Below are 20,040 nucleotides of genomic sequence, written 5' to 3'. Positions count from 1 at the left end.
GTGTGTGTGTGTGTGTATGAGCACCATTGGACCCATGGCCTCCAAACCTCCATGACCGTCAGGCTGACTGTCGCAGTAACCGTTCATAAAGAGCGAGTTGGCATCGACGTTCCTCAGCCTTTGTTCGCTTACGGCCATGCAGCCTTGAGCACACAGAGCGAGAGAGAGAGAGAGAGAGAGAGAGAGAGTGAGAGAGAGAGAGAGAGAGAGAGAGTGAGAGAGTGAGAGAGTGAGAGAGTGAGAGAGTGAGAGAGAGAGAGAGAGAGAGAGAGAGAGAGAGAGAGAGAGAGAGAGAGAGAGAGAGAGAGAGAGAGAGAGAGAGAGAGAGAGAGAGAGAGAGAGAGTCCCAGCAGCTCTAAGGCTCTCACTGAACGTGATGAGGAGTGAGCAAAGAGACGGGACTCATAACTGTTTGTTTTTGACTGAAATTCGAGCAATGTTCTGTGGAATCCAAAACATGCGAGGTCCTTTGTGATGAGGCTCAGCTCACCTTCATGTATTTACTGCTTCAAAGGGACGTGCAGACATCAGGGAAGATTAATTGGATTTGAGAGTAAACACGCTCTAATAAAATATCAGCCTGGATATTTCAGACGATACACGCCTGCACACGTCATTATCACTCAGGTTGATGATTGAATACCAGATATCGGCACATTTAGAAAAGCAAACTTCTCTGACAAATGAAACGATTCAAAATTGTACATTTTTGAAGTATTAATCTGCAGGATTGTGTTTGGAGGTCAACCACCAGGGTTCATTTGTCTGCTCTTCCAGCTGTGAGAAGCTCCTTCCTGTCTGCCATGTTTGACATTGGTGGTAAATGATTGAGAGTAAGTCATCATGTTAAGTATACAGTGCACAGTGTGTTGTATACAGTCTGCACTATACAGTGTGTACTACAGTGTTCAGAGTGTAATATACAGTGTTGTGTACAGTGTGCAGTGTGCAGTGTACAGTGTTGCGTAGAGTGTGTAGTATGCAGTGTGTACTACAGTATTCGGTGTGTAGTATACAGTGTACAGTGTAGACTAGTGTTCAGTGTGTAGTATACAGTGTGTAGTATACAGTGAACAGTGTACAGTGTGTAGTTCAGTGTTCAGTGTGTGGTAGGCAGTGTACAGTGTGTGGTAAACAGTATAGTGTGTAGTGTACAGTGTGTATTGTACAGTGTGTGGTATACAATATACAGTAGTGTGTAGTGTACAGTGTGTAGTGTACAGTGTGTAGTGTACACTGTGTGGTAAACAGCAGCACACGGTCTCTTGCTACTTATCTTGATAGCGGCTGGTTTGTTTGTCTGTGGCTCAGCTCTTGATGAGTGTGTGTGTGTACGGCTGTTGTCACCTTTGCTCTTGTTTAATGAGATGGAGAAATGGACTCGTGATCGTTCCCACTGCTGATCCAATCAATCAGTCCATTTCCTGTCCAATCTGATCCCAGCCTGGAGTTCATTCTCCACCTGTGTGCACGCCCACAGTATATCTGAGGCTCAGATGATTAACTTACAGCTCCCATCCTCTGCTGTCCATCATCATGTTAGTATAGCTCCTCTCGGTCCGTAAATAGACTTTGTGAAGTTTGTTGCCGTCACAGCTTGTTTACGGCTCCTCAGTCTGTCATTGTGGAGAACGAGCTGTCGAGTGTGTGTGTGGGCGTGTGGGCGTGTGGGCGTCGGCGGAATGCAAATGATAATCACTGCTGTCTGCAAGGGACAATGTGACAATTACACTCTGATTTGTCACAAATGGTTGGATTCTTGGGGAATAGTCTCAAGAATCCTGAACAGGCTCAAATTCAGAGTAAAGGGGCAAATGTGTTTGTACAGACTCTGTGACCAGGAGGAGTGATGCATGCTGGGATATGTTCAGGGGAGTAGGTTTGTTGGAGAGGTCAGTGTGAGAGCGTGTGTGTTTTGGATAAAGTTGGGCAACAGTTATGACGGTGCTTGTCAGTGACTTCCCCTCCCGTAGCTTGTGTTGTTTTTGGCTAAGCTACATAGCTGCGCGTGTGAGAGCTTGTTTTGATGTAGGCTAAGATGTGACTTTCCCCGTCTACACACCTGGTTTTTGAGGGCTTGTTGCAGGTGATGGACGCTCACTGTGATGGCTTTGTGTGCTGTTTGGGTTTGATTCTAAACTCCAGCTGCCACGTTGATTCTCTCGCTTCAGTTTAGCCTCGACAACGAATTGTTTTGAGCCGATTGAATTATCCTGACGTTCAGTTACTCTCCTCTATGGCGGCGGCGGTGGCGGCTCGCCTTATCTCTGTCCTTGAGTGGTGAGTCTGCCGGCTGCTGCGGCCGGCGTCTTCACTAAATAAAACGCTTAGATGTCACTCTGCTGGTGACACTCGTGAGATTTATGTGACATTTATGACACTTACCTTCAGAAAAGGATCCGGGGGCCAGGGAGTTTCTGGCAGCGGAGGCGGTGCTTCCCATTTGTGTAATGATATGGGATGAATTCCAGTAATTGGAAAGCTGTATTAAGACCTGAACAGTCCTTCCCCCCGTCTGTACACTTATGACAGAAGAGGCAGCCTGACTCGCCTTTACAATGGGAAGTCTGTCGCAGGCGGCTGTCGTCTTGGATTCAGCCGAGCTGTAATGTGATCGTGACAATCATGTCTCTTTTGCCAACAGATTGAACATGCTGCAGGTTGCGTGAATGACAGATATGAGAGCAGCAAGAGCATATATCCACATTTTCACCGTGCTGACAGTCTTGTGTAAGTATCTCCTCTGCCTTATTTGATTAGAAACCCCTCAGTGTCACTTCTGCTCACCTGTCCCCTGACGTTTACACTTCATTCTCCAGAATAATGAGGCCTTTTTTTTTATTTCATCCTATTTAAGACCAAACTGCTTTTCATTTCTTTTGTTCTGCTCCTGACCCACAGCCATCAGCCAAGGTGGCGGTCCAGAGGTGCGAGGAAAGATGGGGGGCACGGTGGAGCTGGACTGCGGCGCTTTCCCTCCCGACTCCGTATCTGCGGCCCTGAATGTGGTGGAATGGGTGCGCCGGGGCACCGACTTCCCCGTCCTCATCAAATTTCGCTCCCAAGCCCCTCGTGTGAATCCGCAGTATGAGGGTGAGCGCACATTCGTTAGAACCAACGCAAGAAACTATGACCCATATTTGCTTGTAGCAGCTTCTGAAATGTGACTGTTTCTTTTGTTTTGTTGTTCCTTATGAAGGTAACTCGAATCCTTTTGAGCTTTTTGAGACGTTTTTCAAACAAACAACACAAACATTTTGAACCCAGTCGGATCTGAGAGATTCTGATCAATATCTTGCACCAGTTTAAACAAACACTGACTGATAGTTGCAGCTGTAGCTTCTTTATATTTCCAACCTTTTTATGTAGGACGCCTTGATCAAACTCATATTCTCCAGCCTTCACACACACACACTCCTGCTTGCTGCTGCTGCTGGTTCTGTGCCTTCTGTACTCATCTGCATATCAAACCCAAGAACCTGGCTAAGGCATTTTCTGTCAATTCTGCTTAAAAATCTTCACATTGAGGGGGAATTTACATTTTTATCATTGACAAACAAACTGCAATCTGCTCAGACTTTGTAAGCGCCAACGTTACTGTTGACAATTGGTGGAATCTGTGCTAGGTCTGCGGCTTGTGTTGACACATCTCTGCACTGAGGGAGATACCACCGCCTCACGGAGGAAAATAAGTTTCCACATTTCACTTTCAATTAGCACGGGCAGGTTGACACACTCTGGGTCTACACACTCTCTCTGTGTGAGGAGTGAATCCAATGTGATGTGAGATTAGAGTCAGAGGAAATGTCTCAGGTTAATACATTCGGTGGGCGTAATCGCTTCTTGTACGCTCCTCAAGTCTGCCGATCGCTAGGAAATTAGACGCAGGGTCTGGTGGCTCTTCAGCTTTGTTTGTCTCGGAATGCAGGACGCTTGAGCTGCTGCGGCGGCCCTGCGTTCCCAGATAACGGTGGCGAGGAGAGAATTTGTATTGTCATTGAGTTTGACGTACACGTTACTGGACCGGGATAAGAAGATGTTCACTCCTGCATATGGAGCCCATTTAGAAAGAATCAGACTTGATCACAACAACAACCAGGAAGAAAGGAGGAATTTTGAATCCCAGACTAAAAAAAAAGGTTTACAGGTTTTTGAAAACGTTGGCGTCATGGCTCAGTTTCAGTTTGCTGAGAGAACGTAAAGGGTATCGGTGTTTGGTGTCTGTCTGTCTGTCTGTCTGTCTGTCAGCGTGGATGCAGAGCCGCACCTCTCTGGCCTTTCACTGCGAGCTACTCTTCTTTTTTTAAAAAGAAGCTCAAACTCTCACATTGCATCATCACCTATTGTTCACCTCCTGCCCACAGCCCGGGGAACAAAGGGAGCCTGTGGAGAAAAGGATCCTCAGTGGAGCTGGGTTAGCTTTTGTGTGGCGTCTGTTATCCTTTAAAGCCATAAACAATGGGGCTAATGTAGACAAAGGCTGGCATGTATGGGTGGCTCACATCTTCCTCCTGACACCGCTGTGTTTTTTTTTTTGTTCCACTGAGACAAACTCAACCTTCTGAACCTTCTGAACCTTTTTTTACGAAGACCTTTTAGAATTTCTGCAAGAGTTTTGTCCATACTGAAGTGCTGCCGCCAGAAAGCATCAAACCATGATGTTTTTTTTAAAATAAAGAGATAATGACTTTCTCTCCAAACTCTTTCAACTTTGCTGCTGGTTGATCTTAGCTGGCATCTCTCATAGAACAGGGGTTATAATAGGATTGATAGACTCAGTGCCATAGAGAGAAATTCATGTGATTCATTCATTGTGTTTGTGTAACAGGGCAATCTATAGACTATCCATACTACAGAGACGAACAATCGGTGCACCAGGGTGTGTGTGTGTGTGTGTGTGTGTGTGTGTGTGTGTGTGTTTGCAAAAGGATCAGAAACTACTTTGACCTCAGAGCCGAGGCCTCTCTCTCATTCCAGCGGGATGCCACTCCCTGACCAGAGCAGGAAATTGGACACGCTCCCATTTGCATAGCAGTAAAGTCAGGATGAACCTTGGCTGATGAGTTATCGTAAGCGACATCAGGGCAGACTTTCATTACAGCACCGCGCTCGTGGAAAAAAACAACTAAACAAGTAGGAGAACGCAGCGCACAAGGGTTTTGTCACTGCTTCTGAAGAGGATCCTTCAAACTCCCCTCGCTGTGGCTCTGCACTTCCGCCGCTGCTGCTGTCAAACCCTCACGCTTGTCTAGCCTTTGTCCCACCACAACACACTTTAGGTTGTTCAGACTCAGGCCCGTGGTAAACCATCCTGCTCTGAACATCACGGCGAGGGGGAAGTACGCTAATCACCGGCTTCTCTGGTGACAAACACAAACTGTTCGTTAGACCCACAAAAGGTTTGGAAAAAGCTTCATTGTCCAATCGAGGTGGCGAGGTCGAGCTTTCTCACAGGTACTTGCTGTTAGAGGCGACAGGTGCTCCATGGGAAACGGACTCTTGCTTTGGAAGTTGTCGGTGTGGATTTCACCTCTCCGGGCTGCGTCCGTCTCTCAGGTTTCAGCTTTGGCTTCAGGCTCAGACCCGATGTCCAACTGTTCTTAGCAGGTCTTTACACACGGATTGCTACCGCTGGTAACCAATCGCACATGTAGACGAGCTATTTAAATCCTTTACCTAAGTCAATGAAGTGTAAGTGACAACACCACAGCATTAAATACAAGTACAAGTCCTAAGATAGAACGAGAGCAGGACTGTGACAGAAGCAGTCTTTTCAGTTTTATGTAAACATTTATCAGCCTGGACGCCATTTTCCCCCCAAAGCTCTCGTCAACTCAGAACCTCAGAGTTTCCTCTTTGCTCTGTGGCGGCCGTTTGTTTGCAATTTCAAAGTTGTACGTTTGTTATTTAGCAGAGCGAGAGTAGTTAAACTGTAAGCACACCGCCCCCACCTCTCCTCTCCTCTCCTCTCTACTCTGCTTGTTCTTCATTGTCCTTCAAGGTTTCCTCTCCCTCTTTGCGGCCTTAATGGATAAAAATGGAAGGTCTCTAATTGCGAGCGACCTCCATCAATAATGTTCGACACGTGACCGCGCACACGCCGCCGCCTTACAGCGAGCAGGAGAGGTGACACATCCCTGCTGAAGTCCCCCGAGGGCGCACAAAGAGGTTTTAATGTATTTGTTGTAATCGAGCGGTAAAGATCAAAGGATTACAGTCAGCTTTGTGAACACAACACAAAGCCCCTCGCTCCCCTCCGCACACACACACATCTGCTGAGTCTATTATATGTAAACACAGCTGTATAAATTCGACGTTGGCGAGCTGCCGGGCGCGTAACTCGCATCGCCATCAGCGGGACCAGATTGAGTGCAGAAATAACACTTTACATCCCCGGCTGAAGCAGCTCAACGCGGCACTCCTCCCCTCCGGGCGGCGGATTACTGGCTTCCTATACAGCGGGAGTTCCTCTGATAAGCGAGAGACGACATCGTTCAGCTTTGGAGCCCTTGCGCGGTCAAACCTCAGCAGAGCGAAAAGCGGCGCGGGGAGAGGGGGGGCGGGCTTATCCAACCGATACCCGACTGCCCCTCGAGCTCACAGCCCAAACCATAACATCAGGGATTGACCAACGCTGTCAAATCAACTCCTTGGCAGCCTCCAGATCATTCAGACCCCTCACCCAGCCTCTCTTCATCACCCCCGTCCTCTTTCAGCTTCACTGGCTCCCTGTCCAGTTGGGGGGTTTGACATCAAAGCCCTTCATCTTGCTCCCTCCATCTCTCTGAACTCCTGCAGCTCTACAATCCCTCTCTCTCTCTCTCCCTTCCAACCTGCTCTGCCGGACTCCTCTGGGTTTCCCTCTGGACCGCTCAGGACCGTTGGGTTCTGGAGCTCCCAGTCTATGGAACTGCATCCATCAACACATCCGTCCGTCAGCTGGACCTTCAAATCACCGTCATCCGAAGTCTGTGTGTGTTTTAAATTGTCTCTCTCACGGTGATTGACTGTTCTTTGTAACGTTCTGAGCCCGTGAGCTTGGAAGGCGCCTGTGAAACAGACAAACCCTTCCTCCCTCGGTCGCTAACTGGACTTTCATGGTCATTTCACAGCGGCGATGAAATGTAGTTCAAGCGGCGTTTCTGTCAGTCAGAGGTCACGGAAACGTTCTGTGTTAAAACTGCCGAAGAGATTAGAAACGGCCTTCCAGCCCGACACGCCGAACTCGTCGAGCGGCGCATTTGATCTTCCGTTCTATTGTGAAGGAGCGCTCGGCCTTTTCACAGACCCAGATCTTTCATTTGGCGATGGAGCTTTTCATTTGGTGAGTGTGGCGTTGCGTCATGGCGCCGTTTTCTCTCGCAGAACGGTTTTCTGTTTCTCTGTCACCCGAGAGCACACTGAAGGGTCTGTGTGTGTGTGTGTGTGTGTGTGTGTGTGTGTGTGTGTGTGTGTGTGTGTGTGTGTGTGTGTGTGTGTGTGTGTGTGTGTGTGTGTGTGTGTGTGTGTGTGTGTGTGTGTGTGTGTGTGCGCGCGTGTGTGTGTGTGTGTGTGTGTGTGCGTGTGTGTGTGTGTGTTAGCTGGGGAGAGGGGGTGAGGAGGTAAGAGCACAGTGGAGGGAGGAGGGGCTCTGGGCTGTGATTGGTCACAGCGGCTGGCAGGGGGCGGGGCTTGTACCTGTTGTCAGTATCATTTTCCCTGCGTCATGCGTCACATTTCTGTTTTTATTTGAAAGTATCCAATAGTGTGTAGTCGGTGTGTGTCTGTGTGGTTTGTGTGTGTTTAGATACACAGATTGACTTTGTTGTATATGTTGAGGGATTCTGGTGCATAATTAAAGCTTTATTTTGTCAGTCCCCACTTCCTGTCCTGTGCCTCCTCGCCGTCTCCGGCCACTAGCGAGGGAAACGCTGCGATGGAGAGAGGAAGAGTTTTCTCTTTATGTTTCTAAATGAAGGGGAAATTTACCTAAATTGAATTCTGCTCCTGGTTGATTTGCACGCTGAGCGCTCTGCAGCTCGTGTTGACTGCCGCTCTCTCTCAGCTCCTCTGCCGCCCTCCCTCCCCTCGCAGACACACACACACACACACACACACACACACACACACACACACACACACACACACACACACAATTTACCTCTCAAATCTGTTTCAAATTCAAATCTGCCCCTCGTTTGCCCTCGTGCTTTTTCCAATTGCGGGCAGTGGTGGCATGAGGTCATCCTTCTACACAGCCCCGCCCCCTCCCTCTCTCTCCTCCTCCCTCCCTCCCCCCGGTGCTTTCCAGTAACACATCCCGGCCAAACCTTTCCTCTCAGGTGCGGCTCTGACCCATATCACACACACAGCCAGTAAACAGGAGCGGGCGGGGCGGTGGACACACACCGTTGCCAGGGGTCAGAGGTCAGGTTGTGACACACCCTGGCCCCTGTGCGTACGTCGGTGTGTATTCTGCTCATCTCCATCTCCTTTCCATTCTCTCCCGTGTGGATTTAGCCCCGTTTTGTGGCTTGGAAAAGTAAACAGAGAAACGTTATCGCCTGGCAGCATTCCCAAGTCCAACTTCCTGCTTCCCTCTTTGATTGGCAAAACTGTCCCCCCCCCCTCCCTCCTCTTCCTCCGGCAGGGACACACGCTGCGGTTAATGATTACATCAGAGCTTACAGGCAAACAAGTGGCAAACAGGCGTGTGTGTGTGTGTGTTTGTGTGTGTGTGTGTGTGTGTGTGTGCACTGCAGCCAGATACCTGTTTGCCTTTTCTACGTCTTCAGGGCTAAAGTGCCCGACTGAGGCTTCCTCTTCGTCACTTTGGTGGATATTCTCCCCTTTTGAAGAGCGAGATGTGCAGACTGGCAGAGAGTGACGGGTATGTGTGTGTGTGTGTGTGTGTGTGTGTGTGTCTGGTGGGTGTGTGTGAGAGACAGCAGAAGATAAAAGGTTGATCTGGCGAGCACTTGGCGCTCCGGGGAGCTGTCACCTGGCAACCAGGAGATCGCATTTCAAAGTTGTGCCGGGGTTTGATGTGCGCATGCGTGCCAGCTTCTGTTTGTATCTGTGTGTGTGTGTGTGTGTGTGTGTGTGTGTGTGTGTGTGTGTGTGTGTGTGTGTGCGTGCGTGTGCGTGCGTGTGCGTGTGTGTGTTTATGATGGCAGGAGAGGCTGGAGGATTATGTTCTCTCCCCGCAGTGCTGTGATTCACACACACACACACACACACACACACACACACACACACACACACACACACATTCGCACCATGCCAAGGGTCTGAATCAACCCAACTCCATTGAAATGCCCTCCACACCTCCTTATTCTCTCTCTCTCTCTCTCTCTCTCTCTCTCTCTCTCTCTCTCTCTCTCTCTCTCTCTCTCTCTCTCTCTCTCTTGCCCTCCCTGTGTTCCGCAGGTCGAGTGTCTCTGGTGCGGACGGCGGCCCTGAAGCTGGAGGGCCTGCAGCTGGAGGATCAGGGATCGTACGAGTGTCGAATCTTCTCAATGGACGATAAAGCCGCCGCCGCCGCCGAGCCGCACAACAGCACCTGGACGCTGCTCAGTGTGCACGGTGAGGCTCACTGAGGTTCAGCCCTGTGTGGGATCGTATAGAAACATCCTAAACACCTTTCAGATGAATGAAACACCATCCAGTAGAATGAACAAAACCCTCCTCTTCCTCATTCTTCACTCTATTGTTCTTGATCTCATCCTCCTCCTCTTCTCACGTGTCACTTACAGCTGCTTACTGCCACCTGCTGTACAGTTTACATAAATGTATTCATGCTCTTCACCTTCATGAAAACTACAATTAACTAATACCCTCAACCTAAACTCCCTCTGTTGCTACGGTAACAAGCCTGAAGCTGATCTCAGGGCAAAGCAGCTGAATCCTAATCAGCTGCTTTGCTCTGTAAACGTCTTTAAACTTTTTATTGAACTTTCTTCTGGTGTGTACGTGGATCAGGTGACTTCCTGCTCAGCCGGGTGAGGAGGAAGTTAAAGCTGACTAACGTTTATCTCTGCACGACTCAAAGCTTTAATCATAAATCTGAATATGAAATATGCAACATTTTTGTTTGCGGCGCTTTGAAGTTTGTCTGCTTTTGATAAAAGAGTGAAGCGTAGGAATCTAAACGTGCCGGGACAAAACAGAGCCAGGCCACACACTCAGAGAAAGTCTGTGTGTGTGTGTGTGTGTGTGTGTGTGTGTGTGTGTGTGTGTGTGTGTGTGTGTGTGAGTGTGTGAGTCAGGTGAGGGGGATCACTCTGATAGATTACCTCTGTGTGTTGGGGATATGGCTTCAAACGTGACCACACACACACACACACACACACACACACACAGACAGACACACACACACACACACACACAGACACACAGAGACAGAGACACATACACACACAGAGACACACACAGACAGACAGACACACACGCTCACACACACACACACACACACACACACACAGACACAGACACAGACACACACACACACACACACACACACACACAGAGACACACACACACAGACACACACACACACACACACACACACACAGAGACACACACATACACAGACACACACACACAGACACACACACACAGACACACACACAGACGCACACACACACACACACACACACACACACACACACCTGTAAGAGTCACAGACTCAGATCACTCATTAGTGCTTGAAGACCCTGGATGTGTTTACAGGCGTTGAAAAGCGTTTTCAGAGTAAAAGATGCGGCCGGTTGTTGTTTGTTGTTTGTTGTTTTTGTCGTGTAGCTTTTGCGTCACACGGTGGTTGAAGCAGGTGTGATGAGTCAGCAGAGCACAAACAAACAAGTCCCTCCCTGTAGGAGTGAATGTGACCATGAAGTCAATGTGTGTTTATGTTTGTGCCTTCATCTCTTACTGTGGTAAGTGAGCGGCAAACAGCTGTGACCTCGTGAGAGAGGGAAGGAGAGAGAGGGAGAGAGAGGGCGAGGGAGAGAGGAGAGGTAGAGGGGGGAGGGAGGGAGGGAGAGGGAGAGAGAGAGAGAAAGATAGAGAGAGAGAGGGGGGAGGGAGAGAAAGATAGAGAGAGAGAGGGGGGGGAGGGAGAGAAAGATAGAGAGAGAGAGAGGGGGGAGGGAGAGGGAGAAAGATGGATTTGATTTGTCCGATGAAATATTCACAATATTCATTTACCTGACCTGTTGCTGTGTAGCTCCGCCCACCTTCACCAAAGCCCCGCCCGCCGTCGTGGAGACGCTGGTGGGAAGTCCCGTCTCTCTGGCTTGCGTTGCCCGTGGCAACCCCACTCCAACTGTGACCTGGTTGAAGGATGGCAGAGTGATTGACACAGGAAATGATGAGGTTGATATATATACACTATATATGTGTGTGAGTGTGTGTGTGTGTCTGTGTGTATCATGTGAGTATGGAAGAACACATCAAACTGTCTGTCTGTCTGTCTGTCTGTCTGTCTGTCTGTCTGTCTGTCTGTTTGACTATCTGTTATCTGTCCATCCGTTTGTTTGTCTCTCTCCCTGTCTCCCTGTCTGTTCATATGTTCACCTGTCTTCTGCTCCACCTGTCTGTCTGCCTGTCAGGTTCAGCAGGGAGGCACTTTGTCGGTGCGAGCGGCGAGCAGGCGGTCGTCAGGTGTGTACAGCTGCCACGCCTCCAACTCTGAGGGAAACGTGACTCATGAGACCAAGCTGGAGATCAAAGGTCAGCGCGCTCTCTGTTTGCCGTCTCCCTGCCTCTCTGTTTGCCGAGTTACTGCCCTCTCTGATGTGTGTGTGTGTGTGTGTGTGTGTGTCTCGCTTCAAGCTCCCATCATTCCCCTTTCTGTTTCTCCCTGTTGCGTCATATAACAGAGTATCGAAACAAATCAAACTGAGCTCCACCGCATTCTTACTCCCTCCGTCTCCATACATGGGGTCTACAGCAGCCTCTGTGTGTGTGTGTGGGACTTGATGGTGTGTGTGTGTGTGTTGCACCTCCTTCATTATCTCTTTGCATGTGTCGATAAGCAGGGAAATGTGAGTGTGTGAGTTTAACACAGTTCTGAAGTGTGTGTGCACGTTAGGACTTCAAGTTACAGTGTGTGTGTGTGTGTGTGTGTGTGCCTCGTTAGGTCCGCCGGTCATCGTCGTCCCCCCTAAGAGCGCCTCTCTCAACATGTCCCAGAATGCACAGCTGCAATGCCAGGCTGAGGCCGACCCCCGCAACATGACCTACCTGTGGCTGAAAGACGGCAAGAACGTCTATCACATGGAGTAAGTGTGTGTGTGTGTGTGTGTGTGTGTGTGTGTGTGTGTGTGTGTGTGTGTGTGTGTGTGTGTAATACTCAGCCTTCTCTTTCCTCAGCTGTAATCTTCACAGAGGAAGGGGCGGTTGTTAAATCTCCATCAAATCAAATCAAAAGTTATTCTTTATGGTGCTTTTTGTGCACTGAGTGCTTCCACAAAGCGATAACAGAGATCAATAAAGGAGATAGGACACAATGGAGGAAGTGTGGGATAAGCAGCAGGATCAGGGAGATGCATCAGATTAGGTTTGGCGTCGCCGATTTAACAAAGTCTCATAAAGTTTGTTGGTCACACCGACGGCCTCGAGGGGGGAGGGGGGAGGCGGTGCAGAATACGGGACTGGTCTAACGCCTGGAAGCAGAGAGTGAGTCAGAGGGAAGTCAGAGGGATGACTTCACTCTCTCTCTTTCGCTTACAGATTAACAGAGATTGTTGTTTCTCTCCCCTTAAGGTCTCTGAAGACCCGGGTGAAGATCGTGGTGGACGGGACTCTGCTCATCTCCAGCCTCACCCCGCTGGATTCTGGGAACTACACGTGCGTGCCGACCAACGGGCTCCTGACGCCGCCGTCCGCCTCCGCCAAACTCACAGTGATGCGTAGGTTACTTACACAAGTCCAGCACTCCATCACTCTCATAATCTGGTTTACACACTTAGATATCCAGATGTGATTGGAATGGAAACAAGAAAAGTGTGAAAGAGGAAGAAGTACCAGAGTGTGTGTTCTTCCCTCTGCTCAGATCCTGCTCAGGCGCTCCACATGCCTGAGGAATCCTACCTGCCCACCGGTCTGAGCGGCCTGGTCGCCTGCCCCGCCCGGGCCGAGCCCCCGCTGCTCCGCGTGGATTGGAGGAAGGACGGCGAGCCTCTGGATCTGGCTTTGGTAATGGCGACTCCCCCAGCACGCCTCGTTCTCCTCCTCGTCTCTTTACCTGAAGCTCCGCCATCACGAGACGTCGCTCCTGGGTTCAAACGCTCGGGTCGTCGTTCCCCACATTAGAGCCTTGAGTGACAGCCGCTCGCTCATGTGTGTCTTAATGGACAGTGACAGCGAGCTCAGGCTAAAAGCTTTTGAAGCTCCACCCCGGGGAGCTCCTGCCTGACCTCTGACCCCTCCGCTTCCTTTAACATCACTCCCACTCCACTGCAGAGATGCATGGCTGTAGAAACCATAAAAAGATGAGGAGGACAGGGAGGGAGCACACACACACACACACACACACACAAGCCTGCGAACACTGATTTCACTTTGGCTCAAACATCTTCATCATCCTCTTCTGTCATAGACCTGTAAGTCTTAGCGGCACTGAACGTCGTCTTTGTTATCACGTCAAGGACGAAGACACGGACGCCGCTGAGCTCTGAGACATTTCCAAGAAGTCGCTACACAAGCCACCGACACACAGACGCTTGTTCATTGTCCTGCTCGCCGCCCGTCCTCGTTGCTAGCAGCAAAGCTCAGAGCGCCAATCAGAACCTTGAGGTGTGACGTTTCAGATCGCTTCACTCTGTAGTCTGGTTCGTTGGGTTAGCAGCGTCTTCATGCAGTTCCACACAGCGCCAGTAGGGGGCAGCAATATGCCAACGCAGGGAGAGATCACTGGATTATGTAAACAAGGCTCTCCAAACCTTAAATTGGACCTTCAGCTGAGACGCATTGGAAGGTAAACAAACAGGCACTCCAGAAACTGGCTGCTGGATTTGTAAAGCGAAATGTTCATCAATCACCTCTGTTATCTGCCGACGAGCCAGAGCGCCGCCGCCTGGAAGCACGGCCCCGTGTACTCAACCCCCCCTGCCCCGCCCCTCCAGACTCTCACTGACACGCTAGACTCATCTTTAACAGGACGGACACGCAGGGGCTGAGGCAGCGCCACAGGAAATGTGAGAGATTCACGCAGTGCGGGACAGGAATCGGAATGTTGTTCTGCCAATTATTCCAATTCCAGCCTGAGTATAATGAGCTCACAGATCCACTGTAATAGCTCCTCACAGCCTGATTTTGGTGAGGATAATAGCAGTTTTGACTTCATTAAATCCAGAGAGAACCCTTTTGTGCATTTGAAGCACAACGTGATACTTCTGCTCTGCCTTAATGGAGAAATGAGTCGAGAATGTTCAAATGCAAAACTTCTTCAGAGGACTTTTGTCACTCGAGGAGGAAATAAAAAATGTGAACGTTCACGAGAGGCAGGGAGAAGATCAATCAGCACTTTTTACATAACAGGTGGATGGCAGATGTCAAAACCTTATTTGTGTGTGTGTGTGTGTGTGTGTGTTATGTCCATTGTTTGCCCATCCTGTCCTTTCCTTTCCTTTCCCTTGTAACGTTCTTCCTCTCTCTCCAGTATCCAGGATGGAGGCTAACATCAGAGGGCTCCGTGTTCATGGCCACAGTCAACGACGCGGCGGCGGGCGTGTACACGTGCACGCCGTACAACAGCTACGGCAGCATGGGCTCATCGCAGCCAACCAGAGTGCTGCTGAAGGTGAGTGTGTGTGTGTGTGTGTGTGTGTGTGAGAGCCAGGTGGCCTCTTAAAGGCTGCGTGGGAAACAAGTTAACCTTTCCAAAGCGCTAATGAACATCAGAAAAACACAGATCACACTTGTTTCCGGCTCGTTCCGGCAAGATTCTGTAATTCTAAACGCTGCGCAATCTAGGCAGGCACAAAAGGGGGCGTGGCCTATACGGATGGATCATTCCGTGACTCGTTGCCTGAGCCTGTTGATGAGCAGAGAGACGACGACAGAGGCAGAATCAGTCCCGTCTGTAAAGCTCCTGAGCGTCCAGAGAGCTCCCATCCGTCCCTCTATGCTCCCATCCGTCCCTCTATGCTCCCATCCGTCCCTCTATGCTCCTCTACGCTCCTCTGTGCCTGTGTTTTAATTAGACTCAATTCAGCCGTCACCAAACTTGACAGGGAGGACATTTCGTTGACCTTTCCATTCTCTGGCACTGATAGAAGTCAACTTCTTCTCACTACAATGGCTGCACACAAATGAGGAGTTAATTGTGTGACTAATCCTTTTGTTATTAAGATAATCTGGCTCAAAGCGCCGCTAATCCAGTTTTAAAAATCTGCAGCGTGTGTGTGTGTGTGTGTGTGTGTGTGTGTCGTCCATTCAGCTGTGTTGCTGTGATTCTTTGCAGGCCCCCCCCTCCTTCAGCGTCACCCCAGAGACGCGGTACCAACAGGAAGTTGGCAGGACCCTCGTCGTCCCGTGTCAAGGCAACGGCGACCCGACGACCCTGCTGACCTGGACGAAGGTGAGTCAGCGCGGCGAGGGTTAATATGAAGTGTTCGGGGCGCTTTAAGGAAGGCTCATACACACACACACACACATTACATTTTAAACATGATTTCTAACCCGTAGACAAACATTCAGACTGCTCAGCCTGCATTAACACTAAGTTGCCACTAGATGGTAGCAGAGACAGAGGACGCTACAGAGGAGCCTTCAAACCAAAACACTCACTGCTCAGAAAGTCCCACATTATTGATTATTGATCTCCTAAACTAAGACAGAGCGATCACTCAAGTATCTGTTCAAGGTCCATAAGTTATATTATATTTATTTATTATATTTACTGTGTAGGTTTCTATCAAAGTCACATGTAGACAGAAACACAGGGTTAGCTTGTTTCTTAGCTAAACTTCAGATCTGATCATTTCACTCGTCGCTGCTTTCACAAATCTAAAGCAAACAAACCTAAACCAGGAGCCTGGATCATGTGGGAGTGGAGCTTCAGAGTCAGTGACCTTTGTTTCCCTGGCAGGTGGACCCGCCCGTTCATCGCCCGTCTTACTCCGTAGCGGCTAACGGCTCTCTGGTGCTGCAGCCTCTCACTAAGGACCACCAGGGGGCGTGGGAGTGCAGCGCCTCCAACCGCGTGGCCTCAGTGAAGGCCGGCACCAGCGTCTTTGTGTTGGGTGAGGAGACCTGCTTCGTCAGAGTGACACTCAGCTTTGTGAGGAGGTTTGAAGTGCTGGCTGACTTCCTGTTTGTTCCCTCCGTTACAGGAACGAGTCCCCACGCCGCGACCTCGCTCTCCGTCTCCCCCGGGGCGACGCAGGCCAACGTGTCGTGGGAGGCGGGCTTTGATGGAGGATCGCCGCAGACGTTTTCAGTTTGGTGGGTGAAAAGCCCTCCGCTTCCTTCTCCCCGGGCTGTAACCATGGCAGCCGTCTACCGCGTTGGTTTTTATTCTATTGATCTCTGGGATGGGGAATTCATTTATCTGTTATCGCCTCGTGGCAGCGAGGATAAAATACGCCGGCAGCAGAAACGTGGCCAGACAACACAGTGGGAATGTCAGGTGGGACAGGAAGGAGAGCGTTCCCTGTGTGTGTGTGTGTGTGTGTGTGTGTGCGTGCCTTAAAGACTCAGGTGAAGGAGTTACATATGGCCAGCATGTATGACAGCCAGAGGAAGCCACTCAATAGGAACTCCGCCTGTTCTTCCTTCAGTGACTTATTAACCAGTTCACGTCAGCGAGCGCTCCTGAAATGATGAAGAGCCGAGGCTTAATCCCTCCAGACCAATCTGGGTCAACGCTGGAGCTATGAGCAGCGTGTACAGAAATATAAATGACATCAAAAACATATTTAAAATAGATCAGTCAGTCAGTATACACAACCTCCTACGGCTCAGGCTGCCTCTCGCCGCCGCTGCCGCCCGGTCGGCTCGCCTTTAGGTGCCGTCGCTCCTCAGCACGCAAACCCAAAGATGCAGGACAACACCCGACGACTCTCACCTGCAAACCTGTTCAAGTTCAATCAGAAGCAAATGAAAGGCGTGACTGAAGACCAGGGTCTCATGGGACCCTGGTGTAGCATCACGGTTCAGCCCGCTGCCTTCAGGGTCTGCGTGTAAACACGGACACTCGTAAAAGAAATGAGGCAGGAAAAGCCCCGGACCTGTTTCTGCTGATAGAAAGCCACTTTGCTCTCACTCCGACTCTTCATTCAACTTTAAATCAAGAGAACATTGCCGCTGCACTTAACCCTCTCTATTCTGAGGCTTATTCAGTCTGCTCCCATTTGTCCAGCAGCTGAATCTCAGAAAACAGAGTGCAGATCAGTCAGGTTCACTCAGACTCCTCCTTGGTTAAGGCGACCCAGTTTGATGAAGACTTGAAGCACTCAAGACTTGAAGGACTTGAGAGCGTCGGGTCGCTGATTAGAATGACGTCACGTGAAATAGACTGAGAACTTCAGCTGCACTTAAATCTCCTTCATTGTAGTTTCCTTTGTAGAAGAAGAGACAACGGTGGCGTTTGTAGCAGAGAATCTGGAGCCGAAGATGAAGATGAAGATGAATAAACCTGCTTCACTCCCAGCATGCCCCTCCGCTCTTTTCTTCTCACCCTTTTCTCTCCCCCGTCTCTGCAGGTGGAAGAATGTCTCGGTGGCGGGCGGCGGGCCGGAGCAGGGCTGGTTCTCTGTGCCCGTGGCCTCGGGCACCGCCGTGCTGGTGACGGGCCTGAGCCCCGACACGGAATACCAGCTCAGCGTCCTGTCCAAGAACAAGGCGGGCATGGGACCCTTCAGCCACATCGCCAACATCAGGACCTCAGGTCAGTGTCAAGCGGCTGAGGACACACACACACACACACACACACTCCTCTCTGATGTTGTTTCTCCTGCCCGAGGAAGATGAAGGTCTTTCATTCTATCCCCCCTCAGATCTTCCAGCGTGGGGAGGTAAGCCGACGCCCCCTGCGTGGCTGTCAGCCAGTGTGGGCTCAGAGGGCGTGGTCCTGAAGTGGCCCCGCCCCGACCCTCAGCGGCCCCCCGTGTCTGGCTTCCTCCTCCAGTCCCGCAACGACGGAGGGGAGTGGGTGAATCTGGACGAGGGCGTCGGGGCCAACAGCAGCCAGACGGTGGTGCCGGGTCTGCACAGGGTAAGAAGGGGGCGGGGCTTCATCACAGAGCAGAGCGCCTCTTAGCCAGGCTGCACCTCCATGTTGTTACTGTGGAAGCGTCTTCATTATGCAACAGACATGGCAGCCATCACTCTCCTGTCTCACTCTCCTGTCTCCCCCCCCCCCCCCCGCCGTACGGCCCGGACCGATCCAGATGAGCTTCATTAGCATTACAGGCACAGATCTGTGTGACAAAGTGTGGTTTCATCCTCCGTTCTTCCCCCTGTGCGTGTGTGTGTGTGTGTGTGTGTGTGCGCGTGTGTGTGTGTATGGCAGGATTGCGTGTACGAGCTGCGGCTGCTATCTCGTCGAGGGGAGTTGCTGAGCGAGCCCAGTCCATCAGTCAATGTCTCCACAATAGGTAGGTGTTAGAGAACAACCTTGCCCCCTCCCCCTCTCCTCCTCTTCCTCCCTGCCCCTCTTCCTCTCCCTCTCCCCCTCTCATTTCTGCCGTCTTGTATTTTCCTTCTCTCTTGCTCCCCCCGTTCTTCTCTCCCGCTCTCTGTATTCCAACGTGAGCCAGAATGAGAGCGCGGCCCCCCGGGGGACGCCGTCCACGCCGAGCCTGAGTGACAGAGTTAGCTCCGCCCTCATAACTTCTGAAGCCGGTCTGCAGCGGGACTCGCTCTCTCTCAGTCTGTCTGATTCTAAAGTGACATGAATATTTCATCAGACGCGGCCGCGGCGAGATCAAACAGAGGGATCAGAAAATCCCAGCGGCCCCGGGATCGTAGCCGCCGTCGTCGTCAACGCGCACACGGCCGACGCTCTGACCGGCGGAGGAGCAGACGCAGGCCGTGTCACAGCGAGCTCACACGCACACACACATGTTGTTCTACTGAAGCAGCGTCTCACCTGAAGGTCGATGTCATCTTTAATCATCCTCACTTCAGAGCGGCGGCCTGATGCAAGCGGCGTGAAAGCGGCCATGTTTGATCCGTCTGCCTCCTGACGTGAAGTCACTTTGTCCGTCTTTAGGCCCAATTAGGAATCCGTCTGTCTCGCTCCTCTCATGTGAGGGAGTCAGTGTGTGGACGTGGTCAGATCGGACAGGAAGCAGCGGCGCCCTGAATGTGCATGAGGTGTTGCGTAATGTCTAGTAATGTAGTGTGTGTGTGTGTGTGTGTTGGGGGGCTTCTTCTTCTTCTCTCCCCTGACCTGAACGCTGTGCTCACAGGATCACAGGAAGTTAAAGGACAAAACAGGAAATGAACCCAGAAACATGACTTTTATTCATTTTTAACCCTTGACTTCACAGGGCTGGCCATGTACCCGTCCAGGTCCCGCCTCCTGGACTCCACCTCCACGCCGTTACTGGCGGGCGTGCTGAGCGCGGCGGCCCTGGTGTGTGTGGCTCTGGTGCTGCTGCTGGTGTGGGCCTGCCTCCTCCACCGCAGGAGGGAGCGGCGGCGGCAGCAGCGGCGGGGAGAGAAGGACGGTAAGGCGCTGCTCCTCTCACTCTGATGGACGCCATCACGCGTCATCATTTATTCAATAACACACTGGCGGGCGTTCAGCTGGGCCTCGTCTCCTCCTCCTCTTCTCCCTTGTAGGAGTTATTGATGTCATTTACATTCTTGGCTAATTAGGGTCATTGCTCATTAGCGGCTGATAGATGAAGGCTCTGTGCTCCCGGCCCTTTAAGAGGCTCCATTATGTCTTCAGTCTTCTGCTCTCCTAATGGACTCTGATTCCATCTTGTCCCTCTTCCTCCCTTCTTTCAGAGCGCCGGCCCACCGTCTACAAATGCCCCCCGTCAGTGTGAGTATCTCCTCAACCAGACTCATGCTTCAGCTAGCTTCTACGCTAACTCGTCT

At 50.8% G+C, this 20,040-nt stretch overlaps 1 protein-coding gene across 2 annotated transcripts in view; it reads left to right on the top strand.

The window, feature by feature from the left end:
• The window catches only part of igsf9a (immunoglobulin superfamily, member 9a), a 29,714-nt gene that overhangs the window by 5,084 nt on the left and 4,590 nt on the right, over nt 1-20,040 (top strand). For both annotated transcript variants that reach the window (XM_076159977.1, XM_076159976.1), the window contains exons 2-18: nt 2,645-2,730; nt 2,902-3,093; nt 9,409-9,564; nt 11,207-11,355; nt 11,592-11,712; nt 12,122-12,263; nt 12,748-12,893; nt 13,037-13,179; nt 14,645-14,785; nt 15,449-15,565; nt 16,076-16,229; nt 16,320-16,431; nt 17,691-17,875; nt 17,985-18,202; nt 18,500-18,584; nt 19,482-19,661; nt 19,948-19,984. In XM_076159977.1, the coding sequence (XP_076016092.1) occupies nt 2,670-2,730; nt 2,902-3,093; nt 9,409-9,564; nt 11,207-11,355; nt 11,592-11,712; nt 12,122-12,263; nt 12,748-12,893; nt 13,037-13,179; nt 14,645-14,785; nt 15,449-15,565; nt 16,076-16,229; nt 16,320-16,431; nt 17,691-17,875; nt 17,985-18,202; nt 18,500-18,584; nt 19,482-19,661; nt 19,948-19,984 (2,339 nt within the window). In that variant the 5' untranslated portion in view covers nt 2,645-2,669. The remainder of the gene's footprint in view (nt 1-2,644; nt 2,731-2,901; nt 3,094-9,408; nt 9,565-11,206; nt 11,356-11,591; nt 11,713-12,121; nt 12,264-12,747; nt 12,894-13,036; nt 13,180-14,644; nt 14,786-15,448; nt 15,566-16,075; nt 16,230-16,319; nt 16,432-17,690; nt 17,876-17,984; nt 18,203-18,499; nt 18,585-19,481; nt 19,662-19,947; nt 19,985-20,040) is intronic.

This window comes from Genypterus blacodes, unplaced genomic scaffold (assembly GCF_046128005.1).
Source record: "Genypterus blacodes isolate CSIRO-AG114 ecotype Tasmania unplaced genomic scaffold, CSIRO-AGI_Gbla_v1 ptg000101l_1, whole genome shotgun sequence".
In the NCBI taxonomy this organism is placed as follows: Eukaryota; Metazoa; Chordata; class Actinopteri; order Ophidiiformes; family Ophidiidae; genus Genypterus; species Genypterus blacodes.
This window is presented reverse-complemented; position numbering and strand designations above follow the sequence as displayed.